Source organism: Sceloporus occidentalis, unplaced genomic scaffold (assembly GCF_023333645.1).
Source record: "Sceloporus occidentalis isolate IW3139 unplaced genomic scaffold, rSceOcc1.0.p SCAF_37, whole genome shotgun sequence".
Taxonomy (NCBI): domain Eukaryota; kingdom Metazoa; phylum Chordata; class Lepidosauria; order Squamata; family Phrynosomatidae; genus Sceloporus; species Sceloporus occidentalis.
The window spans coordinates 7,287,501-7,308,593 of NW_028317017.1; the positions used below are offsets into that span (position 1 = coordinate 7,287,501).

General features: G+C 39.6%; 1 protein-coding gene across 5 annotated transcripts in view; it reads left to right on the forward strand.

The window, feature by feature from the left end:
• The window catches only part of NEDD4 (NEDD4 E3 ubiquitin protein ligase), a 55,536-nt gene that overhangs the window by 23,686 nt on the left and 10,757 nt on the right, over positions 1-21,093 (forward strand). For 2 of the 5 annotated variants that reach the window (XM_089488139.1, XM_089488135.1), the window contains 13 exons: positions 5,570-5,620; positions 7,210-7,271; positions 9,863-9,965; positions 11,536-11,699; positions 12,102-12,219; positions 12,825-12,989; positions 14,697-14,762; positions 15,513-15,632; positions 16,315-16,509; positions 17,341-17,418; positions 18,254-18,308; positions 18,389-18,447; positions 20,713-20,778. In XM_089488139.1, the coding sequence (XP_089344265.1) occupies positions 5,570-5,620; positions 7,210-7,271; positions 9,863-9,965; positions 11,536-11,699; positions 12,102-12,219; positions 12,825-12,989; positions 14,697-14,762; positions 15,513-15,632; positions 16,315-16,509; positions 17,341-17,418; positions 18,254-18,308; positions 18,389-18,447; positions 20,713-20,778 (1,302 nt within the window). The remainder of the gene's footprint in view (positions 1-5,569; positions 5,621-7,209; positions 7,272-9,862; positions 9,966-11,535; positions 11,700-12,101; positions 12,220-12,824; positions 12,990-14,696; positions 14,763-15,512; positions 15,633-16,314; positions 16,510-17,340; positions 17,419-18,253; positions 18,309-18,388; positions 18,448-20,712; positions 20,779-21,093) is intronic. The other 3 variants (XM_089488136.1, XM_089488137.1, XM_089488138.1) reach the window with 3 other exon arrangements.

The following is a 21,093-nucleotide window of genomic DNA, read 5'->3' on the forward strand; positions in this document are numbered from 1 at the left end:
CTCAGTTGGCCTCCATGAAAACTAACTTGTGAAAGCCTTTAATGACTACAGTTAGATACCGTATTTGCTCGATTATAAGACAAGGTTTTTTCCAGAGCAAATGCTCTGAAAAATACCCCTCGTCTTATAATCGGGGTCGTCTTATAATCAGACCTCAAATAGGTCTGACTATGAGACTATACAGGGGACCTGTATCCTCCTGTGTATGCCCCCCCCCCCCCCCAAACATACCGGTGCTTCTGAGTCCCCGGTGCTTAGTCCGGGCAAATGAGTTTATTAGATTTGCGATATGGTAATAAATTGAGTTCATTCATTTCCATTGTCTCTGTTGGAAACAATCAAAATTAACAATTAACAAAATGAGGCTCTGTGTCATCCGGCCACACTAAGGTTAAGCCTTTTTTCCTTCACTTTAGTTGCCAGATTTCACGTGGGAACCACGGTCTGAGTATATTATAAGAAACGTACCATCTATAGCGTCTTTAAATTGACTGCGCCAAATATTGGTAATAATAAGTATTGTAGAGTTGTGGCAGCCAAATGTTATTTTTAGTGTGAGCAGAGAAACATTCTGTGTCGATTTAAAATAACTATTCTACGGTCAGTCCTCCTCTGTCCTTGTGAGAAGCCATTTATTCTATGGACGTCCGCAATGTTAGTTTATATCTGGGTGTGTGAGCAGAAAGAATGCGGGGCTTTATAAGAGAACGATTCATCTGTATTTTAATAAGTCACAGTGAAAGCCCCGGTCGGGTGTTTATTTTTATTTCATTTTTTTTTTTCTATTTTGGCTGATTTTTTATATGCTTTCCAATAAAAATCAGGCTCTCCTCTATCCTGAAACTGTAGGCTTTCTGTGCAGAAGACCATCTGAATATGCATTCTGAAACTGGCAAAACATACAAGCGTATTGATTTTCTGTGCTTTATTGAAGAGAGGCATTGAGATTAATAAGGAAAGTTGGCACAGGTACACCTTTTACAGGTTCAGCACCCCGAGTGGCTTTGCACACAGCACCTTAGAATAACACATTTTTGGTAATTAGCGGCTGCAGGTGTACGTTTCGTGTTTATGTTTCCATTACCGGTGCCATGTTCTAGTTTGTACGTAAACACGGACAGCGTCTGTAATGTGAAGAATGTGCCTGAAATGTTTCTGAATAGCCACATATAAAGAAATATGGCTCAAAATGTTCAAGGGGGACTTTGTACTTGAATTGTCACTCTGGGGGGAAAAAATTTGGTTTGTGATTTTACCGTTCTCCCTTAAGAAATATTAAAGATGCTTTTCCGAAATGTTTAAACATTTGCGCTGCTCCTTTCAGACATATACATTTCCAATAGTTCTTGTAAAATCTCGGCTATATTATGCACAGTTTACCCCCTTTTCAGGAGTCTTGAAAGGGTGGCGTGTATTCTACCCAAGTAAAATGTGTTTATGCTGCCTGATCGCTCCGTGAGAGCTTATTGTGTAGCATTAACCCTCTTCAATGCCACGATCGCAGCACTGAAGGGGTTAACACGTGTATGGTCAGTCCCTGTAGGCTTGTGGGGACCAAGTCATAATCTGTGTTAATAGCCTGTTCTTGTGGCGCACCAGCATTGAAAGAGTTAATAAACTAAAACTAATCTTCAAAGGTTCTTTCAGGTCAGTTGCTGCCAGTTTCACTCTGCAGCAAATAATGCCTTCCATCAGTGTGAGAGTGAGAGCGAGTGAGAGCGAGTGAGAGCGAGTGAGAGCGAGTGAGAGCGAGTGAGAGCGAGTGAGAGCGAGCGAGTGAGAGCGAGTGAGAGCGAGTGAGAGCGAGTGAGAGCGAGCGAGTGAGAGCGAGTGAGAGTGGTCATCCACACATAGGATCAGATTATTGATCGCATCCGCAGATCAATGTCAGTAATCTGATAGTAATTGCATATTTTTTTTATTTTACGATATTTATGTTAAATCGCTTTTAATGTAATAAAATATCTGATCTGTAAGGATCTCTTTCAATACCTAATATTTTTATTTTTTTTTAGCCTGGACATCATCTAAAGGGTCAAAGACTTTTACTTTACTAAAAGGGGCGGTAGATCAGCAGAACAGCCTCCCAGCGAAAGTTGTAGAGGCTAATACAGTGAAAGCATTTAAACATACATGTAATAGGCATGAAGCCTTCCTGAATCTAAGACAAAACCATGGATAATGATCAAAGTCTCCGCATCAGCAAAAAAATGGGCAGACTAGATGGGCCGAATGGTCCTTATCTGCCGGCGTATTCGGTGTTTGTAAGATAAATTCTACGGTGTACAGACATGCAATATTAAACTAAGGAGGTGCTCATAGTTATGTGACAGTTATATATGCATAGATAGTTATGGATATATACAGAGTGTATGTATAGGTGTGTGTGTGTGTGTATATATATATATATATGTGTGTGTGTGTGTGTGTTTCTGGAAGGAATGCTGGTGTAGAGTTTTAGTAGTAGTTTTAAACAGAAACGCTTATTATTGAAAGCATGCTTGAAAATGGAAACTTCTATCATTTCTGTTGATATTGGGGGTTTCTGTTTAAATCGGTGCACAGTAAACACTTCTGGCTGTTTGATAACGCCATCTGTTTTCTGCTTTTTTTTTCAAACAATCCACATTGTTTTGTCAATAAATAACATATGCTTTTGCAAAAGGAGTAAATCCTTACTGTGCGACTTAACCAAAAGTTTCTTGGTGCTGGTATTCTTTGTTCTGTCGTGCTGTGATTAATGAGTGTTATTTTATAACCCTTATACTGCTCTGTTATACTAAATATATATATAATGTAACAATGGGTTTTGAAAGTGTATCTGATGCAAAAAAAAAGTAGTACAGTCTAGTGACAAAGGTGAAACATTATTTTAACGAGAGCACTTTTGGCATATATATATATATATATATATATGTATACACAGTACTATAAACACACACAAACGCATATGTTTTAGCCCATTTTTTTTTTATCATTTAACAAACTACATATTGAGTGAACAAAGGAAAATCTAAAGCAAATCAATGTTTGGTGTGACCACCCTTTGCCTTAAATTCTTCTAGGTACACGTGTTCAAGGTTTTTTAAGATACTTGGCAGGTTGGTTGTTGGCGAACTAACAACTCTGTGGATTTAGGCAGCCTAAGTTACGTCTCTTTCTTCATGTAACCCCAGACAGACTTGATGTTGGAGGCTCTGTGGGGGCCATACCATCACATCCAGCACTCCTTGTTATTTTCTTCGCTGAAGATAGTTCTTAATGACTTTGGCTGTATGTTTGGGGTCATTGTAATGCTGCAGAATACATTTGGGGCCAATCAGATGCCTCTCTAATGGTATTGCTTAGGATTCTGACTAAATCCCAAACTCCATTTGCAGACATTTAGCCCCCAAACCTCCACCATGCTTCACTGTTTCCTGCAAACATTCATTCTTGTACCGGTATCTAGTCCTTCAGTGAACAAACTGCCTTCTGCTACAGCCAAATATTTAAAATGCTGACTCATGAGTCCAGAGCACCTGCTGCCATTTGTCTGCCACCCAGTTCCTGTTTTTCTGAATGGTTGAGTCGCTTGGCCTTGTTTCCATGTCAGAAGTATGGCTTTTTGGCTGCATGTCTTCCATGAAGACCGCTTCTGACCAGACAGTAGATGGGTGTACCAGGGTCCCACTGTTTTCTGCCAATTCTGAGCTTATGGCTCTGTTGGACATCTTCCGATTGGAAAAGGAAGTAAGCATGATGTGTCTTTCATCTGCTTCACTACGTTTCCTTGACCAACCGCTTTGCCCTTCTCTTTGTGGTTCTTCAAAAGAACTTGGGCAGAACCTCCGGAAACTGCTGCCTGTCGTGAAATTTCTGCGTGGAAGAGACCTTGCTGATGTAGTATAGCTGTCTTGTGTCTTGTTGCTGTGCTCAGTCTTGCCATGGTGTAAGACTTTTCACATTAAACTGTCTTCAGCAACCTCACCTTGTTAGTGAATTTGGCTTTTCCTTACCCAGTTTGATTTCTGCTACACAGCTGTTTCTATTTGCTAATTATTGTGTTTTAACCTACATATTAAATTGCTGATCATTGGCACCTGTTTGGTATAATTATTTAATCATACGCCTAACTGTATGTCTACAAGATGCCCGACTTTGCCTTCAACACAGCGTCAATTACACCAAATATTGATTTGATTTAGATTTTTCTTCCGTTTAATATTTTTTTGGAAAGCATTCTTACTTTACAATGTTGTTTTCCACCTGTCACGGTCAGGACTACTTGCCAAGCCGTGACTGTGTGGAGGGCGTGGGCATGAAGGGGTTAATAGCACCAGGCCTCTGGATTTACTAACTTGACCCCTTAACAAGGCAAAAGCTATACCAAATTAACCCCCAAATCCTGCCTGTATCCCCCCAGTCTGCCACCACTCACGATTTTGATACCGGATTCGTGAGAAATCCGAATTAGAACCTTTATCTCTATATATATATCAACCCACCCCGGGCAAACAACATATATATATCCCGTAGACCTTAATAACAATACGGTAACGTGTTATCCTCTCTTAGGGTTCGTGGATATCGATACTAGAGCCCAAAGACAGACTTGGATTTTGAATATTTTAATAACAAAAAGACAAAGATTACACAGTGCCTGAATTACAAAAACAAGACATACAAAAGAAAAATAAAACAGCAAACAGTTCTTAAAAACAAAGGGACTTAAACACAGGACCCTCACTCACGAGTTTCTCCAATAAGCCGGCCTGTGGGAACTCCTTAAGTCCAGATGGTTTCTAGATGTTGTTCCGATCAGAGTATATCATGGAGTTCTGCTTTGAGGTCGCTGCATTGTCCCTAAATCAGACTTTTGCAAGCAAACGCCCCTCTGACCACATGACTGATTATATGACACCATCCCCAAGAATCCGGTCCCAACTTTGATGTGCCAATAAGTTATGGTGGGGTAAAGGTGATGGAAACCCCTCCACTTAAGATAGGAATGGAATTCCTATAACTAAGGATCCTTATCTGTTAGGCCATGAATCACCACAGGGGTCCTTCGGGAAGATGACACCTCTAGCCAGAACAGATACAGAGGGCATGCACAAAAACACATTTACATCAACCTCAGATTAACTCATTGAATGCCTAAACAAAGAAACTAACCACCTCTGCTGGGTTACCCTTCCATGCATCCACTACGTTATATGAGTTAATCATGACACCACCTACCTAAAATGTTTGCACAGTACTGTGTGTATGTAGGTATATATTCCAAACACGTATATGTAAAACATGTGTGCCTTACGCTCACAGTAAATAAAATAATAAAGCTACGGAAGACACACACTACGCAGGTATAAACCTTTATTTTATTTTTGTTTTGTTTAGCTTGTGTTTGAGACTAATATTCCTTTTGAAAAATGCATTAGTGTTGTACAAAATGTTTTAACACCCCCCACAAAACTTTAAACTGTATGGTGTTTCCCCTTGAAATGGTTGTCAATAGGCTATACCTAGCATTAAGATATGTTATTGAATTATAACCATTTTTTTCCTTTATTTTTTTCTTTTTCAGACCAGAGACGATTTCCTTGGTCAAGTGGATATTCCTCTTTATCAGTTACCAGTATGTACATTCTCTCTCCTGAGCCTGACGTTCTGTTCTGTAACTCTGTAAACTTAATCTGTTGATCATAAGCCTGCCTTCTCTTTTTATTTCTTTGATCATTAAAGCTGATATGTGTCCTCAGTTCAAGTACAAAGCACAGCAGGACAAACTAGTTCTAAAAGCTTTTTGCTTTCCTCGTGAAGCTGCCACACGACCAGCCAGGATGGGGCTTTGTGCCTGTAGAATATTATTTAACCCTTCGGAAGCAGAGTGGCTTGTGACTTGGCAAAGACTTTGTTGTTTTTTGCTGTCCCCTCGTCTTGTATTGAAGAGGTTTTGCTAGCAGTAAGCGATTCAGACTGGATGTGCTGCCAGGCAGGCAGAGTGTTTATAGCCTTGACTAGGTTTTATTGCAGGCATCTTAGTTTGGTTTATCTTTAAGCCTCTGCAATTAGTGGACTTTGGGAACACATGTTACAGTCCACATGCTTTTTTTTATTCCAGGAGATTTGCTAATACTTCAGTATGAAGATATGCTTGAACATTAGCAGCACTCTGTACAGTAGGTCTTTCCTTATGCCCACACATTATAAGCCTTTAAAAGCAAACCGTTGGAGCTTAGATCACTAGAAACTGTTCTTGTATCAAGCAGTTGTTACTGTAATCGTTCTATTGACTGTAAACTATTATTTATTATCCACACATGAATGATTGGACCAAGTATTTCCCTAAAGCTCTCAGTGTATTTCTGTACCTTACTGAGACGTAGGATAGACAGCTTCGATATCACACGATGGGGAAACTCTACTGACTTGCTTGAATTATATTTAGATGGCTCATAAAGGATACTTCTCTGTCATTTAAGGATTCAATTTGATAACTTGAATTGAAATAGAGTAATCTGGTGAAACGTACACATTAGAGTATGTTCCCAGCCTTATATTTCTTAATACACTGACTTTAGCTTTAGGTTTTTGACACTTTGCAGGCGATGGTGAAAGAACATGTATAATGTGGTAGATGCTTTGGCTGTCATCCTCCTTCCTATCACTGTATATTTAAAAAATAAATCACAGATGCTGTTGTTAGGTGCTATTGCACATTTTTTGTTTCCTTTACAAATGATGTTAAAAAGTCTATTGTTCCTGACACCCCCTATGAAGAATGCACTCTAAAGTAGTGCTCTACGAGGACTTTAATATGCATTCTTTCAAAACTACCTAACAATTCAAGCACTTGCCTGCCACAGGATCCGCACCCCTGCAGTTGCCGTCGCCTTCTTTGGTGTGTCTTCAGATCCTGCAGAATCCCCCCACGCATTTGGAAAAGGGACCTCACAAAAAGTGACCACTCCGCTATCATATGCATTAAAGTGAATTTGATTGCTGGAGTGTCCCTTTAATATTTTTAATAGACCATTTTTTGTCAATATTTTCCTTGGGTTGTACTGATCATCACAAACTTGTCTTCAGACTCGGGCTGGGTAATTTTAATTTCAATAGAATTTTAGTATTGAAACATGAATGGTTGCTTTTTATATCTCCGCATATATTGTGAAAACCTCAGGATGAATGCAGCTTTTATGATCTGTGTATGTTTTCATTTAGACCGAAAATCCACGGTTGGAGAGACCATATACCTTTAAAGACTTCATTCTTCATCCGAGGAGGTGAGTTCAAGTGCCTTAAAGTTTGTAATAAAGATAACTGTATGTAAATATGAGAAAAAATGTATATGTGCAAGAAGTACTCTGAAGAATCTTTTTGTTCTTTATATAGATCATCTGTGAACATGCATTAGATAGACATAAGGCTGTACTCAAAACTATATGAGTTAGGTTTGAGGTCCTACGACATACAGGAAAAAATAGGTTGCATTCTATGTGATGTCCAACTGAAAGATGTTAGCAGTGATCTTAACTGTTTTATTATTTTTAGAATTATTCTCTTTTATACAGCACCAACCACTTACACAGAGCTTCTTTCAGTGCATACATTTAAAGGGTATAACGAAGCTCACAGACCGAGAGATACATTTGGTAACGAGAGTCCTGCTTGCAAGTTCTTGATCTACAGGTTCTAGAAACCTGATGACCAACTTGGAGGTTCCCAAAATATATTTCAAAGTAATATTCATCCAATTTCACTTGAAGAAAACAAACAAATGCGTACATAGGAGTTCTTTATAGGTTAAATGTAGTAACGTATAATGTGATAATGAATATTTAGAACTGTGAGACAGTATCTGGGGGGTTTATGTACAAACGTGAACTGTCTGCCAGCTGGTTCCTTGCAGAAAATCATTCTCTCTCAAAACATATATGCGTGGGCCATAGTCTAAAACCAGAGGGTCAGATGTTTAGATGTAATGTTAGGACGCGTTACTTTGCCAAGAGGATGCTAACTAAAAGGAACTTCCTCCCGTCAGGAAGGGGTAGATACTAATACAGTGAGGGAATTGAAACATGCATGGGATAGGTGCATGTATATGTGTGTGTGTGTGTGTCTGGGTGTATATGTGTATATATATAATTTTTTTTTTTTAGAAATATATATATATATATATTTGTCATGTGTTCTGTCACTGCCCTTTTTTAAATATTAAATGGTAGTCTTAAGAAATGCGTGTGTTGTAGTGGTTGTAAAGAGTTAACTGATCCTGCCGTTCTGGAGAGGTGCAGAAGAATGAGGACATGCAGTAATGTGCCACCTGCTGCACGGAATTATTCTATTATCTCCGGCAGAGATTAATATTACATTCTGTTCCCGGCAGTGTTTATATGAGTGTCAGCCAGTGCCCATTCTATCCACTGTTTCAGCAATAATTTTGGTTTGACATTTTTATTCGTCTTGGCCATTATTCAATATCTGGCTCTTTTTTTTTTTTTTTTTATATTATAATTTTTCATGTGTTTATCGCTTGAGAGAAGACAAAAAACGTAGCGTAGCTTAATCTGTTTCAGTAGATTCTATATTTAAAATGCTTTTTTTTTTTTTCCTGCATGGATTTTGTAGTAAACTGAAGCCGTGTGTCGAACCCTTTAGTCCCAGGAGGACTGAAAATGATTTCATTTGCACATTTATTTGCAGAGGTCCCAAACACAGGGCTGCTTATTTCAAGCAAAGATCGGAGTGTGTTCTGTATTTCTTTTTCTTTGGGCACTGGGAGGGAATGTCCCTGCATACTTCCCGACCACATTCTACGGTGCAAAATATTTATGCAGCGGTTCAGCCATTTCATTTATATCGTGGTATTTCTATGTGGCTATTTAATACCCTTGGCTACAAAGTCACATTTCTTCTGGGTATAAGTAACAGATTCTTTTTTTATGTATCCATCCAATTGCAACGCATTACTTTTTCTGTAGTTGACAAAATATTTCAAAAGAACATTTGAAAATAATAACACTCATTATAAGTTTCTTTGCATTGAGAGCTTTAGGAAGCGTGGTAATGTAAGACTATAGAGAATTCTGGCTATATGCAATAGATTCACTACTGAATGGACATAGTATATTCACTAAAGGGAGAGTTGCGGGTTCAGCATTTATTATAAAGGGCCAGCACTGGAAAGTTCCTCCAGTAACAAGGCCAGTGCATAACGTATAATTCAATGTATAAAGAGACGAAGTCCCACTGATCCCTGCAGCAGAAGGTTATTTGGGATGGACCTTTATAACGCATAGACACTTCAACTTTCCCGACCACGATACATTTAGTGAATAAAGCCCAGGGAATTAAACCTCAGTCAGTTGCCAGTTGCCTGTCCTTTTAGGGCTAGTTGCCTCAATTGGCTTCTGCACACTTTCGGTTTTTTTTTTTAGGGGAGCAGTTGACCTTCTGCAGGAAAACCCAACCGGCTTCATCGTCTGTTGACATTGGGCACATTATTTCCTCTAAGTGGGTCATAGAACCAACTGTGAAAGGTTAAAAGTGAAAATCTGTTTTAAAACCGATTAAACCGCCCTTCGCTTTTTGTCGTTGCACGGTATTTACGAACTATAACCATTCTGAATAGGTTCCCGTTCACATATTATGGTTTAAGGTTTGTGTTCGCTTTACCTCCATCATATGCCCTTTTGCTGTATAAAGTAACTGACTAAAAACCCGGAATCCTTTTGGCAGCTATCGTTTTTTCAGTCGAGAATATAATTAAAATAAATATAAACTTGAGCACACGGAGAGCTTACATTCATGTAAAATGTGGCTTTAGATATGGTGGTGGTTGTTAATATTGATCTTCTGTCTTCCTTCCTAACAGTCACAAATCTAAAGTCAAAGGAAATCTTAGGTTAAAAATGACTTATTTGCCTAAAAACAATGGATCAGAAGAAGATAACCCGGAACAGGCTGAAGAGTTGGAGGTAAATTTAGTTTTTAATCTTAAAAATATTTCAGCTTTTTTTTTATTATTACACAATGCATTATATGTCAAGTATATTATTCTCAGTAAAGTGGATTGGGACATGCTATAAAAATGTAAGTAATGAAATCATGTAGCTTTAGCTTTTTTTAAACAATTTAAAAAGGGTAATTTAACTTAGATACAGATAGTGACCAAGCTGGCAGCGAGTTCCTCAAATTTGACTTCCCATGGCAGCTTGAAGCCCAGTTTCTGTTACATTTTACATGATCCCAGAGCCTTAGAAGTGAGCATCTGCAGGCAAGCTGGACCCAAGTTTAAATGAGTATATTTGTGACGTGATTTTCAGGTTCTTATAAGTTTGGTCCTCGGTTATTTAAAGCCAACAGGAGTTGTTTTGGTTGTTCCTCTAAAGTGGAAAGAAAGAGTAGGGTCAATAAGAACAGGGATCAGGGAAAAGTCTGTCTGCGGGGGTGATGGAATAAATGAGTTTGTAGTAAAGAGACATGAAAGATTTGGGGGTCATCGGGTGGGTGTGTTTATACGCTATAACTGAATGAGCAGCAGGAGGGCTTCACTTTGGTTGATGACGTTATTGGAACCAGTCCCTTGCAGAATTGCTGTCTGTCAGATGTGCAATTTATATAAATTCCTTTCATCGTGTTTTTTTGTTTTTTGTTTTTTGTTTAGTTTTTTTGCATAAGCCTATGTACCAACTACTGATTACAACCATATATTTTGGATGATGCTGATGTAGAGTATTTGTTACAGATACGTATGCCTGTACTCAGTTTTTAATGTACTGGTTAGAGAAGACTCCAGGCAGATGACCTTTGTATATCCGCACCAAAAGAGCTTTAGTTGGGGCATTAAATCTGCTAACTTGAGCGTTGCTGCTGTTACCATCACTCTGCAGAGAGGGCAAGCTTTGGGGTTTCTTGGCCTCAGGCATGTCAGTATGTTAAATATGAATATGAAAATGAAGCTTAGTTGAAGTTCGCTTCCTGCAGCTGTCACACAGCCTAATAAAGCCCGCTGACTTGTTTGGCAAACTTAACCTGAAGAATGTTTTGTAGAGCAACGTGACCCTTTGTTTTTGCAAAGAAGGATCTCTTCGCAAGTGAACCTGAAAATCCCATCACACATATACTCATGTAAACTTGGGTCCAGCTCTGCTGCAGATGCTCAATTCTAAGGCCTACGCAAAAGTCAATGGAAAGTGGGCTTCAAGCTGCCATGGAAAGTCGAATTTCAGGAACTCCCTGCCAGCTCAGTCTGTTGGTCGAGGTTGCACAGTTGAGTTCCCATTGAAGCTATCAAGTTAAAATTATCCCTTTCAAACTGTTTAAAATAAAATAACTACATAGTTACATGATTTCATTAATTACATGATTTAATTATGGGCTTGAATTATGGTTTGAAATGGGGCTTCTGGCTATGTCGGTGAATTTATTAACATTAAAAACAATCCTGTCGTATGCATTATATGAAAGTTTAATGTGTCGGGCATGCTATAGCGGTTGCCCAACATGGAAAGTTGTGTTATTCACATTTCATACTTTTTCTTTCAGCCTGGCTGGATTATTTTGGACCAACCAGATGCCTGCCAACCCCAACAGCAACAGGAATTATCGCCGCTACCTCCAGGCTGGGAGGAAAGACAAGATATCCTTGGCAGAACGTACTATGTCAGCCATCAGTTTAGAAGAACACAGTGGCACCGGCCTACAGTTCAGTATGTGAATCCAGTATTTAATTTCACATTGTTTTAATGTAATAATATACATATTAATGTGCTAGTTACCAGATCTTCTATTCCATACAGGCTGTGGATGGTCAATCATATCTAAGTGTGTCTTTGGTGAGCTGGGGTAGATTGTTGACAGATCACTATACGCTGCCCGTGTTCCATCCATACTGTAGGCAAATTGTATCTGCAAAGCCCTATAGAGACGCACTCGTTCTGTCGCCTGCGGTGATGTTTCCCAGACCCTAAAATCTTTGAAATCACTAATATGACTGTATGGTGTAAGCTTTTTAAAACATTCTTGTAGCAATGTAGAGTGTTAGTCCGTTACCAGAAAAAAATACATGTCCGTTTCTTAAAGATTAAATAGTTACCAATGTAATTTTTCAGAGACGGCACAGCGGGTTCAGACAGTGGCAATATTCAGCTTGAAGCTCAGCACGCCTTCACTACCAGGAGGCAAATCTCAGAAGAAACAGAAGGCCCGGAAACCAGGGAGTCTCCAGAGGTAAAACATGGTGGGGGCAGACATTTTGTCTGGCTATCAGATTTTATTAGTGATTGTTTAGCACATTGCAGGAATGTCAAATCCAAATAGTTAATAATAACTTGACATGATATTTTGGCAATAGGTAGCAAATGTGCCCATTTATTCACTATAAATTGTTGGTGATTTCTAGTGAGATGAAAAATGTTGTCATGACGCAGTAATTATGTGTTGGCTGAATAGCCTGTGAAAGGGTTGATTTGGTCCACATAATGTGTCGTTTATTCAGCTATTTGAATATCTTCATCTAACCACAATTTACCTGCAACTCACTGTTTAGTAAATAAACCCTACAGCCTCAGCATCTGGAAACTGCACAGATGAAAAGACCTGGCAGCAGATGACACCACATTGTATGAACATAATTATATTAATATAACTGAATATCACTTTAGGATGCTCAGTATTTATAAAGCAAATGCGAAGTGAAGAATAAATCTTACCCTGTGAGATTACCAGACTATGGCAATAACCTCTAATTTCCTTGACAAACCATCAGTAGTAATCAGAGAGAACATGTTCCACATTGAATTATTTGCATCGTTATGTTCTTTTTCATCCTGTAGAGCTGGGAGATAATAACAGAGGATGAAGCAACAACATACAGCAACCATGGCATTCAGACTCAGCCCTCACAGAGCAATGACTTACCGGCACAGATCACGGAGGAGCTCAGCATAAACCTCAATATATCTGGGACGGCACCCGGTGGCCGGCAAGGAGCTATCACTGTAAGTCACTTACCTGACCCCGTCAGATGGTTATTACAGATTGCATGACCCGCTTCATACGCTTACTCTTGGCATCGCTCCTTTATGTATCTGACTGTCCAGTTCAGTACATATACCAAGTAATTATGTGAAATGGTGCACGGTAATTGCAGTGATTACTGTATTATCCATTAATGCATGGAAACCGTGAGTTTAAAGTAAGCCTATGACCACATGTTTCTTAGATCCATTTACAGGGCCGCCAATAACACAGCTTGACTACACTTATGAATCTAAATGCCAGATCCAAAAAATATCTTCCTGGAGTAGGTCCATTTAATATTCTTTCGGGAATGAATCCCACTAATGTGGTCTCTGAAACGTGCGCTTAAGGCTTTGGTTTGCTTGCTTAATTGTATAGTATAGCCTATCTTGAATCAGATATATAAAACAAATGGAAGTGAATGCATGGAAAAGGTAAGCATCACCAGGGATAATAATCTGACAGCGCCATGTACTTTGAGGCTTTTCTGAGAGGACACATAGATCTGTCTGAAAGAACAAGGTTTGTTTATACCCCTGTTGCCCCAAGTAGGTAACCAATGTCCAGTAATAAAAGTACCAGGGGTGGCCATCAGGTAGCTTCCAAATGTGGTTAAACCACAACCCTGGTAGCATGCTGTTGCCCAAAGAATAGCTGAGAATTGTGTGAGCGGAGAGCTACCTGTTGGTCACTTCTGACCTACACCATTCATCTTTCAACTGTGATAACGTTCTTACTTGTAATATGTAATGCGTGACTTAATACATCATATTTCTCACATACTTCTGATAGGGCTCTGGTAAAACTGCATTGAGAACATCACAACTCTGTAATGCAAGTGTAATTTGGAGAGGAAGGAATGGTGGCATTAATGTTATGCCATGATTTCTGCAGACCATCTTTGAGTTGTGATAAGAATAATTGTTGCTCATCCAAAGGCCATAATGTATCTCTCCCCAATTAACATGTGCTGCTGAAGGATGGACAGAGTTGATCATTGGCCCCATAACATATAACTATTAGTTTGTTTTATTTTTTTAATTCAAATGTGAGCCGTTCTATAGGGAGGACACCAATGTGCTTTTGCAGTCTCTGTTTAGTACAATAGATACTTTATGCTGTCTTTTGTTTGTCTGTCAAATATGTGGCAGTTTGTCTGTGTTTGGTTATGTCCAGTTTTGGCCAAAACACACCAGACTGAGCCGGTCTCCTCCTCGCAGTGTTGCTTCCTAAAAATCCCTTTCTGAAAGAAATGGCAGCTGCTTCTTTGCTTCATCACTGGTAGCATTGCCCTGGTTGCTGGAGTGACATCAAGGATTATAGCAAGCTTTGTAGAACGGATATCTCCGCTGTTAAGAATACACACACTGAATGATATCTCAGGGTGTGCCAGCTATGAATCTGGTGTCAGTTTTTTGTCTTTTAACCTGGGAAAAAAGTAAATCACTTGCCAAACACACCTCTTGTATACCAAACGGCTAGAGACAGAGACAGGGACAGGGACAAATACAGAATCCCCCCGTGTATTTGCGAGGAGATGAAAGGGACCACTCTGCTATATGACGCGTCCCTTTAGTCCTGCCGCCACTGATCAATTACATGTAACATGTTTTCTCATGTATCTTTGCATCGAGGGCAGTTCTTTATTTATTTCACTAACAAGATCTTAAATATATTTTACAAAGGTCCTTTCCAACAGAAGAGAAGGCTTGCAATCCTATACTAACGAAGAACTCCCTACAATACCAATTGTAAGAGTCTGTTCTATGTGTGCATGCTTTGGGAAATTGCTTAAAGAGGAGGTCCCATAGAACAGCAGATGCCTTTCTTTGAGCCTTAAATACAGTTCTATATACAGTGATGTCATTTAGTATTGATGACATTTTGTTTTATTTTATCTTTTGCCAACAAACCTCCTTTATTTGCAGACCTGGAGGTGGCTGTTATCATTCACGATATCTAGAATGACCTTCTGAAACCCTTTCCTCCATAGACTTTCATTAGTCAGAGTGATAAATAATGAGCTATTCTATTCATTATCGCATGTAGAATGATAAGGAGTCTAGTAGATTGGGCTAAGATAGCAAAGCTAGTACAAAAGGACTACTATACAGCTGCCTATAAACATCATATTATGTAAAATCTAGAACAAAAAATACAGTGCAACGTTTATGACTATTTATTTTGAATGCACTACTACTTATATTTTTTTTTAAATGGTAGGAATTGCCCTTAAATATACCCCCGTATGCAGGCATCTAATATTTGTACACTATTGTTGTTTTCAATATAATTTTTTTTTTTTTATTATATTGGATATATGCTAAATATAATGTTAAATGTTTGATAAAAAATAATGAATCAGTGCGAATTGCCAGGTTCTTATTGCTGGGAATATGAAGGCATCTGTGATACATGGTTCTAGGGTCTATGAAGCACGATGTCGGGGTAATGGCAGGCAGAACCCACTCTCTCCTGGTAATGCGTTGTATATTTTGCAGCTACTGCCTACATCATCCGGGCTGCCACCAGGTTGGGAGGAAAAGCAAGATGACAAAGGGAGATTGTATTACATCGATCACAATACAAGGACTACTACATGGGAAAGGCCTGCGTTACAGGTAGAACAGAAACACGCCAGATGTTCATTTATAACGCTATCCCAAGCCTAATCTGAAATCTAGTTGTTCATGCGTGTGGAAAATATATATCCGTACATGTATACATACATATATACAGATAATCACCTTTATACTGGTTTATGTGGGTTTAACTGGGTTATGAGTGGTTTGAAGTTCAGAGTTCTTATACAGTTCATTGAGAGTAGAAATAATTTTTTTTCCCCAGTCTGGGAATGTTTTCTATCTCAGTGTCACAAATACACACGTGTATTTTTTTACTATGTATGAATTTGACACTGTCTATTATGGTGGTCCCCTGTTCTTACAAGAGGATTGGCGTGTGTCCTCTTCCAGGAGATGACGCAATTTGTGGACGTATTTATGAAATAACACTCAGGCAGCCTACCACGCTGCGTTCGAGAAGTATATCTTAAGTAAACATGACTCTTTTTACACACGGTAATTGAAATGGATTAGTCCATTTTACTAGAGCTAGTGTTTGATTCAAAACAACAATACATCTTTGCAGAACGGGTTTGTTTGGCCCGTGCGTTTTGTTTGTAGAAACAGGTCAGTGTGCTGTTGGCTGCGGGGCTTTTTGAAGGTGACATTCTCCCCCGGCTTCATGTTTTCTCTCACTATGTCCTGCCAAGGTGTGGTAAATGTCAGATTTCTTTAGCAGGGACCGATGGAAGTTGCACAGCCGTCTTGTACCCAGAGTTTCTCCTCAAACCGCCAGGCGTACACGGCAGTCAACGAGCCCAGCCAGCTTTCAGCGGCGTCGGAATGTCGCTTTCTGCCGAAGGGCTGGGAAATACGCCATGCTCCCAACGGAAGACCATTCTTTATCAACCACGTTACTAAAACTACTACATGGGTATGTTGCATTAAAAAAAAATAATATAATATATGTTTTTCTAAGTGGATGTGAATGCTTATAGTTGCGTGTTATGTGGTAATGCTGCGGGTGTCATGGTTACCATGCACAGAATGCATATATCTTAGTATCGGGTTATAGTTGTAAACGTATTTCCTGAAAGTTTAAAACTTAAAGGTTGTACGTCTTACTTTCCCGAACATAACATTTTTGTACTTAAATGCAGCATTAGAATTTGATTCAATGCCGATGCCTTTCCCACAAATAACCCTTAATGTAAACTTTTGCTTTATTTATAATAAGTCGTGTGACATAAGAGTAGGCACTGGGGGTGTTGCCATAGAAACTAAAAACAATTATAACAAAACGTTCTTAAATTTCTCTTTCATATTTATATGATTAAACGTTCAGAGGAAGGAGTAAAGTAACACGTCTGTTTATATGCATTTTAAGTGATGGTTTGTCTAAATGGAACAGTACCTTTAACCCCTTCATGACCAGGGGCATTTAATGCCTCAAAGACCAGCCCTTTTTTTTTTTTTCAATTTTAGCCATATGTTTAACCTTAATTTCCCTTTTTCGTGATTGGTGCTATCATGCAAATCATATATATATTTAAACTCAAGGATAGAAAGGGCTTTGTATTGATACCATTTTTGTGTAGTCTGTCATTAACTATTGAATGCAAATGATTGAAGCAAAATACATTTAAGTGAATAACCGTTACATTATATTTATATAATGCCAGCAGATTCCCTAGCCCAATCAGGTAGGATAAATCTAAAATCTTTGTACTCTTATACATATACTCATATACACTTATTTTAATAGGAGGACCCAAGATTAAGGATTCCAGTTCAGCTGAGGCCAAAGCCACCGATAGATGTATCTGATCTTGGACCACTACCTGTAAGTGACCTCTTATTGTTATTATTAGGGTTTTCTTCTATCTCCCGGCAGATTCCACAATGCTGTACATTAAAGCTATACAATAAAGTACCATATTTAACATACCCTATTAATTTTTTTAAACCCACTTATTTAAGATTAGTAAATGAATGGTATTTTATTATGAAAATGCTTTCCGGATATGTTAGATGGGTCTGCAATGGCTGATCACACTCACGCTGCAGTTGTTAAAGGGTAACTCACCGGCCAAATTAGTACAACCTTGTTTCGCTACAGTGTTTAACACACGTTAATCCTTTGGTGTCATGGAAGTGTGTGTGTTAGTCATTGGGTACTAAATGCCTTTAAATGGACAGTATTACCTCTAAAACTAGTGGAGGATACAACCATTTATTTTTAGCCTACCCCCCCCCCCCCAAAAAAAAAACACACAAAAAAAATATGTCTTTGCAAAGTCTGAGTTCAGAAAACAGGGAGCGATAGCATAGAAAGCATATTTTGCAAACTGATCTGAGATTATGATCTTGTTTACGCACAGTTACTGCATGCATTCAAACACCTAATGTTAAGCATGTATGGATAAAGCAAAGTGTGAGCCAATGTGTTAGGGCTGCTGGCATAGTGGCACAACGTGCACAGGCATACGTACTTGGGTAATAGCACAACCTTTAAATGTTGATTTAATATTAACTTTACTCACTTTATTTTATTGCCATATTTTACATATGTAATATCTGATATCAGTTAAAGAATGTAACTTGTGTGACTTAAGCTTCTGTAAGTACATTGAAAACGTTGCTAACTTTTAATGAGTGACAATCATTTCTCATTGAAGCCTGGATGGGAAGAAAGAACGCACACAGATGCAAGAGTCTTCTACATTGACCACAGTAAGACACTCTTTGTGTTTACTCCTTTAATTAGATTGCATTTGAGTGGGGAAGTTTAATGTAATCCTGATGTGTTCCAGATACAAAGCGCACACAGTGGGAAGATCCACGCTTACAGACGGCTACCATAACCGGGCCAGTGAGTTTTATTTCTTCACTCTCTCTCTTTGCACAGAATTTCCTTGTATGACCAGAACTGTTAGATAATATATAATATATATAATATAAGGTATTACCGTATTTGCTCGATTATAAGACAAATGCTCTGAAAAATACCCCTCGTCTTCTAATCGGGGTCGTCTTCTAATCAGACCTCAAATAGAGCTCTGATTATGAGACTAAGATCCAGATCCCCCGCACCGCTGCAGGGGACCTGGATCCTCCTGTCTCCCCCCCCCCCCCCCATTTAACATCCCCCACACACACACTTACCGGTGCTTCCTGCTGTATTGCCGGGGCAGCGGGTTGACGTCTACGCGATCCGCGTAGACAATGTCCGCTGCAGGGGACCTGGATCCTCCTGTCTCCCCCCCCCCCATTTAACATCCCCCACACACACACTTACCGGTGCTTCCTGCTGTATTGCCGGGGCAGCGGGTTGACGTCTACGCGATCCGCGTAGACAATGTCCGCTGCAGGGGACCTGGATCCTCCTGTCTCCCCCCCCCCCCATTTAACATCCCCCACACACACACTTACCGGTGCTTCCTGCTGTATTGCCGGGGCAGCGGGTTGACGTCTACGCGATCCGCGTAGACAATGTCCGCTGCAGCCGGAAGGAGGTGTGGCTAGCAGCAGGGGTTGTCTGCGTCCGTCGCGTCCGTCGCTGCCAACTCCACCTCCTTCCAGCTGCAGCGGAAGGAGACGTCAACCCGCTGCCCCGGCAATACAGCAGGAAATTGGAAGCACCGGTAAGTGTGTGCGTGTGTGTGTGTGTTAAATGGGGGCATAGGGCATTTCTGGAATGCCTTATACCCCTATATGCCACTCTGGCACTTAGGGGGTTAAAAGGCATATTATGGGGCAGAGTGGCATATAGGGAGGTATAAGGCATTTCAGGAGGCAGAGTGGCGTTAAGGGGGCATTTAATAGAGCACTCTGCCTCCTGAAATGCCTTATACCTCCCTATATGCCACTCTGCCCCCTAATATGCCTTTTAACCCCCTAAATGCCAGAGTGGCATATAGGGGTAAAAGGCATTTCTGGAGGCAGAGTGCTCTATACAATGCCTTTTAACTCCCTTAATGCCACTCTGCCTCCTGGAATGCCTTATACCTCCCTATATGCCACTCTGCCCCATAATATACATTTTAACCCCCTAAATGCCAGAATGGGATATAGGGGTATAAGGCATTTCTGGAGGCAGAGTGGCACATAGGGGGTCAAAAGGCATACCATGGGGCACAGTGGCATATAGAGGGTTAAAAGGCATATCATGGGCCACAGTGCCATATTGGTGTGGCAAGCCTGGGGGCAGATGTGCGTAACTGGGGAACAGGTTGGAAAATACAAGGAAATAAAAACAAAAAAAATATTTTTCTCAATCATAGCTTTTATTTAAAAAAAATAGTTTACATGAATTAACATTTACTGGTAAAACTTTTTTCCTTTAGGGTCGTCTTATATTCAGGCTTTTTCTTTTTTTCCTAAGTTAATCAGATTTTGGGGGGTCGTCTTATAATCGAGCAAATACGGTATCTTGTATGATAAAATGGAACATGCATTTTAAAACTGTGCATGCAATAGGTTACCTATTACTTAGGCCCATGATATGTACATGGTAAGAACACAAAGACAAAATGTAGAATTTGCCAGGTGAACGTCTACAATCCTTTTGCTTTATTTCCTGAGCTGCCTTTGTAAATGGCTCTCTAGCCATCGTCCCCTAAAATGCTCGAGTGACTGCGGGGAGTAAAATTCTGTATGGTAAAAGTTTCATAGTTCTTGCAGTTTGCCACAAACCTGAGGAGAGGGACCTGGTTCACCCAGCTTTAATTGGTGTTAATGATGCTGTCATTTTAAATTGTCTAAGTATTTTCACTGTCCTCTATTGTAACAGCGCTATGGAATCTGCTAGCGCTATATAAATAAATGTAATGTAACTTGGGGCTCTCAAACCCACTAATGCCAAGCTATTAAAACCAGGAAAAGCAAATAGTGTCAAATATCGTAGAAAAAGCCCAATTTATGGTTTATCTGATTTAGCACCATAACAACCCCTACACACACACACACACACACGCGCGCACACACGCGTTGTGACGATGCTAGTATGTTATGACTCCTACCGTTTTGAGTTATGCATATATTTAATCACTGTTCTGTAATTAATTCTTGCTGTGTTTTCATTCCGAAATGTGTCTTCTTCTTTGTTAATTTACCACTCCTTTTTTCATACCTTAAGGCCGTGCCTTATTCCCGCGATTACAAGAGAAAGTATGAGTACTTCCGCAAAAAGCTGAAGAAACAGGTGGGTAACGTTTGTTTTTAAAATAACATCTCATTTTTCGCTTGCTTGTACAAAATCCGAATTATAATGGGTAGGTGTCACCATTGTTCCTTTTGGAGTTCTCACTTTGTTACTGCTGACTATAGCAGTGCGGAGAGACATTTTCCAATGAAACCGCTTTATAAACCCTGGTTCTGCCCAGTAACGGCAACGCCTTTGGCCAGTCCCGTGAATCCGTGGCCACGCTGTAATCCGTTCCAGGACGGTTTTGCTTTCTGTATTATTATTAAGATTTCATGAAATAGAAGAAAACCTTTTAGAAGTATTATAGTAGGA